Genomic DNA, 14,207 nt, shown 5'->3' with positions numbered 1-14,207 from the left:
TTATTTGATATACATATTTACGTATATATCGTATATGCTATATGCTATATAGTCGCAAGGAGACTAACCGCAACAAGTACATATCATTCAAAGAAACTGCTGCAAAACTCAAAATTTATATAATATATTTAAACTATATATATATATATATAGATGCCATTGTTGGTCGTGTTTGCAAACAGACCTTAGTAAGTATTTGTTATTTATAGTTATCACCGTTGGACGAGAGAGTCGAAAGAGATTTGAATGGAACGTAGTGCTTCTTAATCTTAATGGAGGGTCGTCCCAGAAGCGGCCCTGTCTGATTGTATAAAGTTGATTAGCTTTAGCGTGTGTGTCGATGAGGGAAGAACTTCAATTATTTAACTCTGATATATATTGTGTACATACATATTTAATATATATATTTATCGAATCATATATATGTGTATAATAAAGTTTGTTTTAATGTGTTTGAATGCAATTTGGAGTTGTCTAATTTAGGCTAACTAAAGACGGCGCCAGAGGAGCTTTAGACAGCGGAACGAGGTTGCGGTCTCATGCCTTGGCCTTGTGATACCCTACATAAAATATAGTATTTAACCATATCGTAAACATATACGATACCATCTGTAGCTCAGCTGCTAGGCTGGCAAAGAGCCTTAGAGTTAAACTTCTAGCTTTAAATTAATAACCCAATATTTAACTTAGTAAAAAACCCGATTCTCTGCGGAACATCCATTGCCAAAATGCAAGTAGTTTTAAGGACTGTGAGCTCTCCTTGTCTGAGCAGGCAATACTCCAAGGTAGACCCCGGCCAGGCGTGCAAGGCAGTCTCGGAGCTGAGCAAGGCAGCAGGCAAGGTAGCGTAGATTCCTCGGGTAGCCTTAACATGGGTATTCCATTCGGAATATTTACAGATAATGATGCGGGCTCAAGAGCACAAGCCCAAGTATGCGACAAAGGCGAATGAACGCGATCTAATCACCAAGTGGGATCGAGCTGTAGAGCGCATGCTGGTGAGCGGCATACGCAAGGTGTTTCCCGAGCACGAGATCATCTCCGAGGAGGGCACAGAGGGCACCGCCAAGAGCTGGGTGCTCACCGATGCACCCACCTGGATAATTGATCCAATCGATGGCACAACCAATTTTGTCCATGGATTTCCGCACTTCTGCACCTCAATTGCCTTGTACGTGGAGAAGAAAGGTGTGCTTGGGTGGATAGAGAATCCGATGCTCAGGCAAATATATATGACGCAACCTGGCAATGGGGCTTACTTCAATGGCCAGCGGATGCGTGTCAGCGGGCAGCGAGAGCTCAAGCACTCGCTCGTCTATGTGGAGTGCGCAACTTTGGGGCACGAAGCTGTGGATTTTGTGAGCTTGTCTAACATCTTTGAGCTGGGGACTACGGCACACGGGTGAGTGGAGATTGACAGTTGTAGCCGGAGTCCGTTGATCCTAAGGTGCGTCTCTACAGCATACGCAGCATGGGCTCGTCGGCTCTCAATTTGGCCCAAGTGGCCAATGGAGCCTGCGATGCGTATCTCCATTGTGGCTCGCACGTCTGGGATTGGGCTGCAGGCGTGCTGATGGTGCGGGAAGCAGGCGGCGTTGTCATCGATCCATGTGGAGGGCCGTTTGACATGTATGCCCGTCGCTTGCTTGCTGCGGGTACACCCGAACTAGCTGAACAAATTGTGTCTGTGATAAAGCAACTTTTTCCCTCTCCCCGAGACGATGAGCGCACGTAAATCTGAAACGAAAGCATTCGAATAAGTAGGCATCAGGAGATAGGGAACTATTCGGTATTCGGAATAAGTAAATTAGTTAAAATTTTTTTTTTTGTAAATATAAGCCGATGCAGAGCATTAGTAGGAGATTCTCGGGATTAAGCAGCGGTCGAGGCCTGCTTGCCGCTGTTGCCTTTAATATTCCATACGGTGTGATCAACAGCAATGCTGTTGCGTCCGACAAGTACCGGCTACAACTTAGAAGGCCCCTCAGACGGGCCATGTGGCATTCTACAACACGACACGGCCACGCTATGGCCACGCAAAATGTAAGTCGGAAGAATCGGAATCGTAGACTACTTGAGAGTAGATTGAAGGCAGATTTAATGAATGGGTGAGTAGAAACATCTAGAAGCAGCCAGTGAACTGACGATCGACACTTATTCAGTCATAAAAGCGAGCATAATGGGGGTGTGATTACAGCAGGTGCTCCTCCAAGCAACGGTTTTATTCGATGTCTGCTGCCAGTCACTTGGCACAGTTCTTCAAGAGTTCTGCCCTGCTACTCCCAACGCGGATTTACTACCCTATCTTCCAACCACAATGATATGAACATTAGCATTGTACTGGGAATAGGCTCACAGAAACAACAGGTTATAGATGAATTCACAAAACTGGCTCAACGGTAAGTCGTCAGCTTATTTGCCACTCGAAAGGAATAACTGCAGCCGTCATTTTCATAATTTGTAATCAGACTGCGCAGACTGGGCAGAAAATATTTGATCAGATGCAAGAAGCCATCGGAAAATTGGAGGACCCTCTATAAGGTTGGCCACCAGGCTTGGCATATGGGAACAGCTATGCTGTTTTTTAATCAGGATCAAAAGGCAGGCACGACGGCCTCTTCGATGCGGCACTGGACAGACGACCTTTTGTCTTTACTCAAAAAGTCTCATCCAGAGTATGAAATAGTGGAGAGAAGGGGCTCCATCAAAATCACGGGCCGTCAAAAATGTGCCGAAAGAAAGAAGCGCACTGCGAGAGTTGCCGAGAACGCACGGATCGACACAAGAGACTGTAACACCGAGATTAAGGAGAAACCGGAAGGTCGTTAATCGATTTGACAAACTTCCTACTTATAGCAGGCAATTAATTTAAAATTATTTTAAAAATTAGGACAATAAATATTGTTTGAAAAATGTTGAGATTTTCATGGCGGCAGTTGTTGCGACTAGAGAGCGCGTCCATCAAGCGCTACTCAACTGCCAACTGTGTGGTGGACGTCGACGAATGTGCCAAGCAGAGCTGCGAGCTGGTTGATCAAGCTGCAGAGGTAAGAGTTGGGGATTGATAGGGAAAGGCAGAGAGAGAGAGTTTATTTGCTATGTTGGCAGTTACTGATGGAGGCGAATAAAAAGATTCGAGTATTCGAAGCCAAAACGAGCAATCAGGACTTGGTAACAGCCACAGACCGTCAAATTGAGAATTTGTTGGTAAAGGGCCTGAGGCGAGAGTTTCCAGATCATGTCTACATTGGGGAGGAGGGCACCTCTGGCGCCTCGACGGGACGCAAACTAACAAATGAGCCCACCTGGATCATTGATCCCATTGATGGCACCATGAACTTTGTGCACGGCTTTCACTACAGCTGCATCTCATTGGGCTTCTGGCTGAACAAGCAGCCAGAGTTAGCGATATGCTCGTGCCCAGTATTGCAACTCAAGTTGACAGCTCGTCGCAATTGTGGCTGCTATTTGAATGGTCGCCGAATACGCACCAGCGGGCAGACAGAGCTGAGCCGTGCGCTGATCATGCACGAGCTGCATGCCTTGAACATGACGGACGATCACAAGGACAAGCTGTGGGCGATTACAGTCGACCTTTATCGCACTGCTCAAGCGTAAATGATCTATAAAGGTTTACGGTTTAAGCTGCATTCTCTTACCAGATCCTTACAGCATACGCAGCACGGGCTCTGGTGTAATGGATCAGGTGCTGGTGGCCATGGGCGCTGCCGATGGGTACGTGGAGTTTTTGCCCCATTGCTGGGATATAGCAGCGGGCACGTTGCTCGTGCGTGAAGCAGGCGGCGTAGTCATGGATCCAGCTGGAGGCGAGGTCGATATTATGTCCAGGCGTGTCCTGGCCGCAGCAACGCCCCAGCTGGGCTGCCGAATGGTCCAGGTGCTAGCTGCCAATCAGATATATCATAAACGAGATGATGAGCTTTAGATGGCATGGGGCCAAATATCAAAAAATTTCAGTTGGGCTTAAACATTCTTACACCCTTACATATTTTTATATTTATATATAAATACGTACTGCAAACTTATATAGGGCCAGGCCGCACATTTATTTACGAGCATGCAACTGTCCAAAGGCAGTTGGTAGATTAGCAGCGAACGGAGCAGCCATTCAATTTATTGCCATGGTCGATGAGACGAAGAAAGAAAAACCTGATCCCACGCCAGACGCCCCGGAAAACCCACAGAATGCTGCCACAGAATATGGGCTCGAGGAACATGAGGCCACCTCTTGGGATCCGCGGGTGCACGAGCTAAAGAACCAACGTTCGATGAACCGGCGTACATCGTCACCAGCCAAAGTGTATGGCACCCCAAAGGCTGTTTCCACAGACCCAAGCACATCGAAACTAAATCAAATTCAACAAGGTCCCACACCCCCAAAAGCGACTGTCGATAACACTCAACAAGTTTCGAATCCTCAAACTCCCGCGACCGAAGTTGTGTTTGCAGAGCCGGCAAAGGTACCCGATGAAGTATCTCGAGTTGAATTAGCTCAAGAGACGCCTCAAAAAGTCTTCGTTTACAATCCACCGCCAGCGATGGTGGAAAAGAAAATCTTCAAAGAAAAGACCTTGGGAGTAACAAAGACTACCAATACGGATGTTACTTTCAATCCATCGAAAGAGTATGCATCGAAGACAACAAACACCTCGGGCTTTGATTGTGTGTGTCCACCAGGAGCAGCAGTAGTACCAGCAGCAGAACCCGCACCAGTGGCAGAGCCGACGCCGGTTCCTAGCAAAGCTGGAGGGGAAATGGATGATATTTTCGAATTTGCGGTTTACTTAGTCAGGAAGTCAGGAGCGACTGCCTTGTCATACAACAAGCAACGCACTGCGAGTAATCAAAAGGATAATGAGTGCGTTCAGAGCATGCAGACCGCCATTGAAATTGAGCAAGCAATGATCAAAGAAATTTCCGAAAAGCATCCAACTCACATGTAAGACAAAAGAGTTCAGTTTTTAATTTCTACATAATTGCTTCATTCCGTCCTTGCAGGATAATAGCTGCGGAGGCGGTAAATAAGTTGCCTACCAAAAAAGTGACCCTTACCAATGATATCACCTGGATCATCAACGCAATTGACGGTATCATGAACTACGCACATAACTTTCCCTACTATTGTATTACTGCTGCGGTGATGGTAAACAAGGAAACAAATTTTGGCGTTGTATTTAATCCACCCCTGAACGCTTTGTATACGGCGCGCCATGGCGAAGGCGCTCGGCTCAATAACGAACCGATTCGGTCCAGCGGCCAGCAGGAAATCCAGCAGGCACTAATGCTTGAGGAGTACAGCTCTGGAACGAACGACATCCGAAGCACATCAGCCATAGAGAATGCCAAGCGGCTTTTTAACAAGTCACAAGGGCAAGTCCAACTGCTAAATTTTAAGTTTGGCAGTCTTCGACTGATTTGAGTGCATTTTCTTGCAGGTTGCGTTCCATTGGTTCTTCGGGCATGGCTATGGCAATGGTTGCTTCTGGATTCGCAGATGTCTTTTACTTTTTTGGCTTACACGTCTGGGATATGGTTGCTGGTAATATTCTGATAACTGAGGCGGGCGGCACGGTAATTGATCCGGCTGGCGGTATAGTTGATATTATGTCACGTCGCGTCCTAACTGCGGCCACTAAGCCCCTTGCCTTATTAGTGGCTGCCGAACTAGTGCAGGAATATCCTCTTCCAAGAGACGATGAGACACCAGCTGCTCAGCCCAAAACAAAGGATTTCAGTGCGCAGACAGAGTTTTCCGATTCAAGTGATGAATTAGACTCGGAGGGTTCAAAGGCGACAGCATTCCATAGTGCTAAGTAATTCAAATTTCAATACTCTATTTCAAAATTAATGTAATTAAGTAAATTTGCGGAACGATAAAAACGGTAATTTCATTGTTCTTCATTTAATCTTAGTCACTATTTTTGCAAGTGCAAATACCGTTATTTTTCCTAACAACTACAATAATTAAGCTAGTCTCATTTTTTTATTTTTGCTAATGAATATTTGTGTTATTTGTTAAATCCTTTGAATTTCTTACATTTAATTAATAATCGATAGACAACTGAGTTTCGCCTCACCAGAGCCTCAACTTTGTTCATGTGTGCCAATTCAATATTTTTGCCATCACTTGGCAACTCTATTGAAACAGCTGTTCGATACAGGCATTTAAAACTTTTCACATGCGCTGTGCGTAGACATAATTTAATTAAGAGACTCATTCGTTAAGTAGACGTATTAAAGCAGCAACTGGTACAGAATGGCGGACAGCGTAGACTTGGGAAAATGTTTTGAGATTATTAACAATCTCACAACAGAGGCGGGTCGGGTAAGTCGCAAGCTAAGGCTTCGCGACGAGTGGTTGATAAATAATTTGAAGGGCTTTCATTTAGTTGATTGCGCGGAACAATGAGACGAGGCAAGACTTTGAGTGCAAGTCCGGAGACATTGATTTGGTCACGCAAACCGATCAGGATGTCGAGAAGCTAATTATGGACGGTATTCGCCAGCATTTTCCGGATCACAAGTCGGCGCTTTCACTTCGAATGTATATGCCAATGCCTGATACATTTCTTAATGCAGATTCATTGGCGAGGAGGAGAGCAGCTCCGGTGCCGGAGTCAATAAGCTGACCGATGCGCCAACCTGGATAATCGACCCCGTCGATGGTACCATGAACTTTGTGCACGGCTTTCCGCACTCCTGCATTTCCGTGGGTCTCAAGGTAAATAAGGTTACGGAAATTGGCATAATCTATAATCCCATGCTGGAGCAGCGGTTCACGGCTCGCCGTGGTCAAGGTGCCTACTACAATGGACGTCGCATTCAAGCCAGTGGACAGCGAGAGCTGAACAAAGCGCTGGTCACCAGCGAGTTCGGAACCACGCGCGACGAACAAAAGATGAAGGTGGTCAATGAGAACTTTGCCAAAATGGCCAAGCATGTGCACGGGTGAGTTGAACGATTATAAATGCTAGCTCAACGCATTGATTTATTATTCTGGCTTTTTAGATTGCGCGCGCTGGGATCTGCTGCTTTGAATATGGCCATGGTGGCCCTAGGTGCAGTTGATGCCAACTACGAATTCGGCATTCACGCCTGGGACGTCTGCGCCGGTGATTTGATTGTGCGTGAAGCAGGCGGCGTTGTCATTGATCCAGCCGGCGGTGATTTTGATATCATGTCACGCCGTGTTCTGGCCGCTGCCACCCCCCAGCTGGCCCAAGATCTGGCCAAGCTGCTGACGCAATATCAGCCCCTACCAAGAGATGATTAAAGCAGCGCAGAGGGAATCAATATGTCAATCGGCCAACTCTTCAAGTTCTCTGCAGCTGACGCCTAACCAAATAGCATTTGATTACTGTTAACCAAGTACCTTAAACGCAATTCCATTATTAATCGAAATAAAACTGTTGACCTATATGGGCAAACAGATGTATACTACCATGCGTCAATAAATGAATTCCTTTTATATATATATGTGAACAAAGGCCATCGTTAACCAATTAGTTCCTCAATACTTATATAGTATAGTTTAATCGCTCTTAGCATCTGGCATTTTAAATTTAAAAGTCTGTATATACTTGTATAACTATCGGTTTATTCAAAGACGTTTGTTTGTTTGCTTTTCAAGTACTTTTTTCTGTAATTTTATTACATTTTACGGCGCTTGTTTTTGCTTCTTATATATCATTTTGCTATAACGCACTCTTATCTACTTTCTGTAGCTTATTGTTATGCATACTGTTGTCTCTATTATATGCATATACAGATATATATATATAAGATTTTGAGTTTGTTTTAGCGATAGTAAAGCAATTTTGTTTTCTATGGCATGTAGACAGAAAAGTTTGTGGCTTATAACAACTATTGTTAGATCAGATATAGAAGTTTAGCATATTGCACTGATATATATATATTTATACATGATATATATATATATATATATATATGATTTTGATAAGATTGATAAATTAATTGCCAAATAGTTTTTTTCCAGCTAAAGTCGAACTCGTGTTTAGTGTTTAGCAAAGCAATAAAGATATATGATATGATCATATATATATATATATATATATATATATATATATATATACATATATATATATATATATATATATATATACATATATATATATATATGTATATATATATATATATATATATATATAAATATATATTATTTTTTTTTTTAACTGTCTTTGAGTACTTACACTAGCTAGCAAGAGGGAGAGAGACAGAGTGAAAGATTTGCTTGCAATAGGAAGTCGACTTGTTCTCTTTTAAAAGTTGTTGATTTTATATTTTGTTTTTCTTTTATTATTTATGTTTTTAGTGGAGTATTTGATGTAATGAATGTAGTTGCTAATCGTAAATATCATTTAAAATTTGACACATTATTCAAAAATGTAATCAAAGCTACAGTAGGTAAAAAATTGCATCTATATATTAAATATATATATTTATATATATTATTTAATCATTTTAATTATGTATTTTAGTTAAATCAAATATTAATGCTACATTCACAGGAGGTTTTCACTGAACTTCTTGGATCTGCAGCTAGAACAATTGTTTAGTTAATAGTTTTCGATACATATAGACACATACACATACATAAACACATGCATATATATATATATATCGTTATAGATAGATATTCTAATTCAATAAGCGAAAGGTACACATGGAGCATTAAACTGGTTGCTACGCCCTTAGATCTGATGCGTAGCCCCCGCTATATATATTCTATAATATTTAATATTTTTTTTTTAGTTTTTACAAAATCTTTTCTATATAAATTCAACAATTAAAGAAGAGCCTTAAAGTTTTGAAGTCAAATATATATATATATAACATATGTATTCGATTTTGAAACGTAATACACAGAGAGAAAAAATTTAGCACCAATCTATTCAAAAAATTCATCAAATCATTTTGATTGTTCCAAGTTATACAAATGAAGCACTTAAGATTAGGCGATATATAAATGTTTTTAAGAAATGAATATGAACACGTTTCCAATGATCGATAATCGATAATCGATAATCACTGATCGATGATCGATTCTTGCCATTGCTTCTCACACAGTCCAAGCGAGAGCTTCGTTTAGCTTAACTTAAAGAAATAATAATCAAATTGTTAAAAATTAATTTAAAATTTATTTACAATAAAAATAAAAACGAGCAAAGAAAATGTTTTGGGTCTTTTTGCTTGAACTACGCTAGATACCACTAGGTTTACATATATATGTATATATATAGATTGTATATATTTGATATATATATAGATTTATAAGTAGTTTTTTGTTTAATTATACAATAAGAATTATTGTTATTGTTATTCAATTAAATAAAAAGATGTGAACAGTACTTTTCGAACATCAGTCGAGATTTTCTTAATTTTTCATTTTTTTTTTTGCTTTTTGAAGTGTTGCAATATGAGAATTGAGTGAGTTGGGGAGTGGAATTTAAGGATTACTTAGGATAGTGCATGATTCGATGAGCTTGATCAATGAAATAAATAAAACTTGATGTTGCGCATGGGATATGTACGGCTACGAGCTCAAGCAGAAATAACAAAAAAAAAAGAACACAAAAGTATCTCAAAGTCTATAATCGAGTGTGTGGGAGTGTGTGTGTATCTGTGTGTGTGTGTCTGGCTTAAAATGTTTGCGAACGTCTTTAACATTGCTAAATATTTAATGCATAACTTTATAGTTGTAGTTGTAGTTGTAGTTAACTATGTATCTTGTAGCTTGTATCTTGTATCTGGTAAATTGTATCTTTTATCTGTTAGAATGGTTTATGTTTGCCCTTTCATATTATGAATAGTTGCAGAGTTGCTTGCATCCTCCATCTTCTTCTTCGTTTAACGCCTATGTTATATAACTTAGAAATAGAGTTCGCAGAGCCGTTGCTCCAACTTCTACAGCTCGTCGTCCGCCTTGGGTATGTCGAAGATTTCGGCAAAGAGCGGCGGCAGACGCAGCTTGGTCCAGTTCATTCGCAGCCAGTCTAAGTGTGAGAAGTGCTTGGCGCCCAGCGAGCGCAGCTCCGGTATTTTAGCCTCCAACGCCGGCATCAGCTGCAGCGCCTGCGTCGAGCCAGCCCTCGATCTGAGTATCTGCACACGCAGTGCCTCTGCCACCAGCTCGCGTGCACGTGCAATTACCTTGGGCTCGCTGAGACCCGCGCGATCCGATGCCAGCAGCACCATAGCCGAGAAGAGACCAATCTCTGTATCGCTCAGCCCATAGGCGTTCAGTGTGTTGGCAAAGTTCAGCAGGGCATTGACAAAGTCCGACTGCAAAGGTAACAAAGTTAAACTCAATTAGATCTGTGATCAGCTAAGGAGAGTAGAGAGCGAGAGGCCGTTCTACGTCCATTCATGCCACTTCACTCACATCGTAGAGTATCTCCAGCTGCTGTCGTGTCAGATAGGCGCCATCGTCCAGCGTCAGCGTCGTATCGTTGATCAAGCGCGCCACGTGGGTTAGCCACACCTCGAAGAAGCCCAGCTTGATGAGTATCAGTTGGTCGTCCTGGGTGAAATCACAGAAGCCAGGTACGCGTTTAGCGAACTCCACAATGCGCTGCACGCCGGGCGTCACGCGCGCCGAGAACTGTTGCCACAGCCAGATCTTTTGGAACTCCAGACTCTCGGCCACAGTGGTGACAATCTGCAAAGCAATGAATACGCTCGATTAGTTGTGGTTGCTGTTGTGGTTGCTTCGTTGAGTTCGCATGCTTACGCCATTCTGGGGCACTGTGACGGGTCGTCGCATCAGCTCACGTGTCAGCTCCTCGGTGTAGGAGCAGTTGAGTCGATGCGCCTGCGAGACGCACATGATCACATCGTAGACAGTCAGCTCATTGGCTGTGCCGGCGAGGCCGTCGTGATGATCGATCGAGGGATGACACATGCCCACGCCCACCTGGGTCATGGCCATGTCGCTGCTGCTGCCCATGTTAACCAATTGCTGATGATGGCTGCCCACAACTACAGCTGTTGCATTACTGCTGCTGTTGTTGTTGCTGCTGCTGCTGTTGTTGTTATTGTTGTTGTTGTTGGCACTACTATTGCAACCGCCCAGCTCCGATGGCGACGAGGCTATCGAACACATTTGTGGCGTTTGTGGTGTACTTGGTGTATTTACGCGCACGCTGCTCGCATGCGGCTGCTGCTGTTGCTGCTGCTGTTGTTGCTGCTGCTGTTGTTGCTGTTGCTGTTGTATTAGATTTGTATGCAAATTATTGGCACTGGTTTCATCCACATTTAGGGGCGCGCCGCTGGCTGCTGAGGCTGTTGCGGCGGCTGCTGCTGCTGCTGCTGCTGCACCGTTCAGCTCACGTGAACGCTTGGGTACGCGACCATAACGCACAGCTGCAAGAAAGAGACAGAGCGACGTGGGTTACGTTAGCAATTCAAATTGAATATTAATCAAAGCAGCCGCAAAGTATGCAGCACAAATGGAATTTTGCAACCGCACAAAAGTATGCTGCATTCAATTTCATCAGACGGTATTATAAAATTGTAGCATACTTTTGCGCGCCGGCATTTTAATAATCACTTTATATGTATACAATGTTTCCACCCACAAGTATAATTAGCTAATAAACGAATATATTAGTGTAATTTTTGTTATTTGGCGAACATGGCAACCGAACTTGTTGTTTTGCGTCAGAAAACATATCAACCTATTTATTAGTTTCTAAAAGCAATTTAAATTTAAATCTTAGCCAAAAATGTCACACAATAAAACTGGCACACGCATAAATCTTAGGCAAACACACACAAACACACACACGCACGCACACACACTTCGAACGCAGCAAATGGGCAACGAAATTCTTGTGCCATCTCAAGTAGAAAATGTGTACTACAAATTGAATTTGGCAGCCAGCAAAATGATTGTTGCTGCAAATGAAATAACTTAATAAAAAATATGTTCATTGGCTAAGTTTTCACCAATGCGAACGAAACAAATTGCAAAAATATTAAAAACGTGAAATTTCTTTTGTGCAACCGAAGATACACCGCATATTTTGTTAATTAAAATCGCATTTGCCTTTTGGCAAGCGACGTCGCAGCTGCTGCTGCTGCTCCAGTTGCTGCTAGTGGCAGCGGCAGCGGCAACTGGCGTTCACTTTATCAGTGGGACATTGACCCACTGTGCTCAATATATATATATTAAAAAAAAAAAAGAAAAAACTGTCGGCAACTGATTTTTTTGTTGCTTTTCGCTTTGTCTTGTTGTTGCCTTCGTGGTATTCGCAGCACAGCCAGCGGCGTCAGTTTCAGCAACAGCAACAGCCGCAGACAATCCAAAAGATACATTTGTATCTTGTAGATACTCGTATTTATGTGTGTGCACTTATGACGAAATGGCGTGCGAGTTGTGCAAATTGGTCAGAGCGCAGAGTGGGCCAAAGCGCTTGCTCAAGCCACGCCGCTGGAAAATTGCGCCGGAAAAGTTGTGAACGTGTGGAAAAGCGCGATCGTACGCTCCAAATTGGTCAACACATTGACCCACATCTGGCTGCCAGTTCGACTGTTCGGCTGGCCTTGTCACTATGCATCAGCCGCTCATCTCGTTAATTGTCACAGCTCGTAAATTAATTATGACATAATAGCAACACGCAGGCAGCTGCACACTGTGGAGGCCCACCTTCAACTCTGCTAATTGCCAGTGGCGGGCTCTGCCCTGCTCTGCTCTGTTTATTTTCATGATTTCTAAGGTGTCTTCAATTAGCAGCTCATTTTGGCCGCTGCACGATTTGTTTGCCCAGCGCTCGTCAATCGTTGTTAGCTGCCTTTGTGCAGATTTTGTATTTTATTATTGACTCTATCTCAAGGGTATGCGCGGAGCCACTCTGCAGCTGCCAATAAGTGGGGCAGTCGAATGGCATGGAGTATGCAGCAGCTAAGTATCGCAGCATATTTATAATCAATTTGCAAATAAACTTGACCAAATGGGTAATTGAACTGGTGCAGAGGATTCGGGTTAAGCCTCAGCAGGTAAACAACTTGGAGAGGAATCACAAATCAAATCTTTGCAGTGTTAATTTCAACACTTGTTGAAGTAAAATAGAATTTTTGAGTAATATAAAATTTATAGAAAATTAATAAAAAAATAAAGAAAATAAAATAAGTCGTTTATCCACATAAATAAAATTAAATTAAAAATAAATTTAATCAAAATAACAAATTATTAAGAAAATACAAATTTAATTTTAAAAATTTCAGCCCGCTTTATTTAAATATTTTCTAAAGGCCAACTAAGTATTCCAGTTTCTAGCCAAATATTTCTTTAAGTATATTTTGTATTTAACAATCAAACTGTAACTAAACGTAATAGCGCACTCAATCGCAGCTCAGGTAAATAATTTGTTGCTGCATTTGGCGCAGCGATAATCTACGAAATTAGCTATTCAATCGTGGCCAACTTAGACAGGCTGCTCTACATATTTTTTGTTGCCACCTGCCGCCCACTTGGCCGGCCACGAAGGCCTCTTCAAGCGCCCACTCGCTGGCAGCTCGGCAACTGTGCAGGTCAACATCATCCATTATGCAGCAAGAGAGCAGGGAGCAGGTTGCAGGTTGCAGGGTGCGAGGCCAAAGTGAAGTCACATAAATAAGACTAAGCCTAAACTTCTTTTCCAGCTAAAAGCATCTTAAGTGATTTAGAGCAGCCAAATGACCCAACAGAGAGAGAGAGAGAGAGGCGGGAGAGAGGCAGCTGTATAGGCAAAACTTGTTTCACAGCCTCCTCCATTTGGCCATCCATTTGCCTGTTCAGGATTTGGGTCATCCAAATGTGGGGCTGCTGCTGCTGCTGCTGCTGCTGTTGACCGGCTGTTCACTCTACGGCTATTAGCATGCGAAGCTCGAGCTGAAAACTGAAGCCAACTGCCAGCCAAGCAGCCATCAACTGCTCAACAACAACAACAGCAACAACGTCGCATTCACATAATCATACTGCGTATAGTTGATTTTTCCTCTACTTTTTTTTGGGTTTATTGTGCGCATGAATGGGCTACAGCCCCAACGTTTCCGGGCCCCCGCCAACTCGGCTCGTTGCCCGCTGCCCCACTCGACAATCCGCCGGCATAATTTGGCCCGCAGTTGTTGCTGACCTCGTTTGAGGTCGTTCATTCACCTGTCGCTGCTGTCGCCGTGCTGCACTT

At 42.9% G+C, this 14,207-nt stretch overlaps 5 protein-coding genes across 5 annotated transcripts in view; 4 read left to right on the top strand and 1 right to left on the bottom strand.

Annotated features, from left to right (window-relative positions):
* The first annotated feature begins 443 nt into the window (after positions 1-443).
* LOC111594374 (inositol monophosphatase 2-like) lies at positions 444-1,543 on the top strand. Its single transcript, XM_023307638.2, has 2 exons — positions 444-842; positions 900-1,543. Exons 1-2 carry the CDS (start codon positions 729-731, stop codon positions 1,404-1,406), a joined length of 621 nt encoding a protein of 206 aa, XP_023163406.2. The 5' UTR covers positions 444-728; the 3' UTR covers positions 1,407-1,543.
* A 199-nt stretch (positions 1,544-1,742) lies between these two features.
* On the top strand, positions 1,743-3,963 carry LOC111594372 (inositol monophosphatase 1-like). The gene is made up of 5 exons (XM_023307637.2): positions 1,743-2,108; positions 2,163-2,399; positions 2,469-3,047; positions 3,109-3,614; positions 3,673-3,963. Exons 3-5 carry the CDS (start codon positions 2,913-2,915, stop codon positions 3,944-3,946), a joined length of 915 nt encoding a protein of 304 aa, XP_023163405.2. The 5' UTR covers positions 1,743-2,108; positions 2,163-2,399; positions 2,469-2,912; the 3' UTR covers positions 3,947-3,963.
* A 14-nt stretch (positions 3,964-3,977) lies between these two features.
* LOC111594371 (inositol monophosphatase 1) lies at positions 3,978-5,900 on the top strand. Its single transcript, XM_023307636.2, has 3 exons — positions 3,978-4,960; positions 5,020-5,391; positions 5,457-5,900. The coding sequence occupies exons 1-3, from the start codon at positions 4,143-4,145 to the stop codon at positions 5,836-5,838; spliced, it is 1,572 nt and encodes a 523-aa protein (XP_023163404.2). The 5' UTR covers positions 3,978-4,142; the 3' UTR covers positions 5,839-5,900.
* A 258-nt stretch (positions 5,901-6,158) lies between these two features.
* LOC111594370 (inositol monophosphatase 1) lies at positions 6,159-7,464 on the top strand. Its single transcript, XM_023307635.2, has 4 exons — positions 6,159-6,346; positions 6,411-6,544; positions 6,601-6,969; positions 7,030-7,464. Exons 1-4 carry the CDS (start codon positions 6,278-6,280, stop codon positions 7,292-7,294), a joined length of 837 nt encoding a protein of 278 aa, XP_023163403.2. The 5' UTR covers positions 6,159-6,277; the 3' UTR covers positions 7,295-7,464.
* A 1,979-nt stretch (positions 7,465-9,443) lies between these two features.
* LOC111594359 (ecdysone-induced protein 78C) overlaps positions 9,444-14,207 on the bottom strand; it is a 39,064-nt gene continuing 34,300 nt past the window's right edge. The window contains 3 exon segments of the mRNA XM_023307619.2: positions 9,444-10,323; positions 10,424-10,699; positions 10,772-11,403. Of these exon segments, the coding sequence (XP_023163387.2) occupies positions 9,946-10,323; positions 10,424-10,699; positions 10,772-11,403 (1,286 nt within the window). The 3' untranslated portion in view covers positions 9,444-9,945.

The sequence above is a fragment of the Drosophila hydei genome, unplaced genomic scaffold (genome assembly GCF_003285905.1).
Source record: "Drosophila hydei strain 15085-1641.00,03,60 unplaced genomic scaffold, DhydRS2 tig00000001-arrow-pilon, whole genome shotgun sequence".
Classification (NCBI taxonomy): domain Eukaryota; kingdom Metazoa; phylum Arthropoda; class Insecta; order Diptera; family Drosophilidae; genus Drosophila; species Drosophila hydei.
Note: the sequence above shows the minus strand (reverse complement) of the source record. Positions and strands in the feature narration are given on the sequence as shown.

What these genes read in the sequence shown, in the direction of transcription:
- LOC111594374 (XM_023307638.2), top strand. Translation starts at nt 729, where the DNA reads ATGCAAGTAGTTTTAAGGACTGTGAGCTCTCCTTGTCTGAGCAGGCAA. An exon ending in TGAGCAAGGCAGCAGGCAAG is followed by an intron (nt 843 to 899) that starts GTAGCGTAGATT and finishes GAATATTTACAG; the next exon opens with ATAATGATGCGGGCTCAAGA.
- LOC111594372 (XM_023307637.2), top strand. Translation starts at nt 2,913, where the DNA reads ATGTTGAGATTTTCATGGCGGCAGTTGTTGCGACTAGAGAGCGCGTCC. An exon ending in TGGTTGATCAAGCTGCAGAG is followed by an intron (nt 3,048 to 3,108) that starts GTAAGAGTTGGG and finishes CTATGTTGGCAG; the next exon opens with TTACTGATGGAGGCGAATAA. An exon ending in CTTTATCGCACTGCTCAAGC is followed by an intron (nt 3,615 to 3,672) that starts GTAAATGATCTA and finishes AGATCCTTACAG; the next exon opens with CATACGCAGCACGGGCTCTG.
- LOC111594371 (XM_023307636.2), top strand. Translation starts at nt 4,143, where the DNA reads ATGGTCGATGAGACGAAGAAAGAAAAACCTGATCCCACGCCAGACGCC. An exon ending in GAAAAGCATCCAACTCACAT is followed by an intron (nt 4,961 to 5,019) that starts GTAAGACAAAAG and finishes CCGTCCTTGCAG; the next exon opens with GATAATAGCTGCGGAGGCGG. An exon ending in CTTTTTAACAAGTCACAAGG is followed by an intron (nt 5,392 to 5,456) that starts GCAAGTCCAACT and finishes ATTTTCTTGCAG; the next exon opens with GTTGCGTTCCATTGGTTCTT.
- LOC111594370 (XM_023307635.2), top strand. Translation starts at nt 6,278, where the DNA reads ATGGCGGACAGCGTAGACTTGGGAAAATGTTTTGAGATTATTAACAAT. An exon ending in TCACAACAGAGGCGGGTCGG is followed by an intron (nt 6,347 to 6,410) that starts GTAAGTCGCAAG and finishes GCTTTCATTTAG; the next exon opens with TTGATTGCGCGGAACAATGA. An exon ending in CAGCATTTTCCGGATCACAA is followed by an intron (nt 6,545 to 6,600) that starts GTCGGCGCTTTC and finishes TTCTTAATGCAG; the next exon opens with ATTCATTGGCGAGGAGGAGA.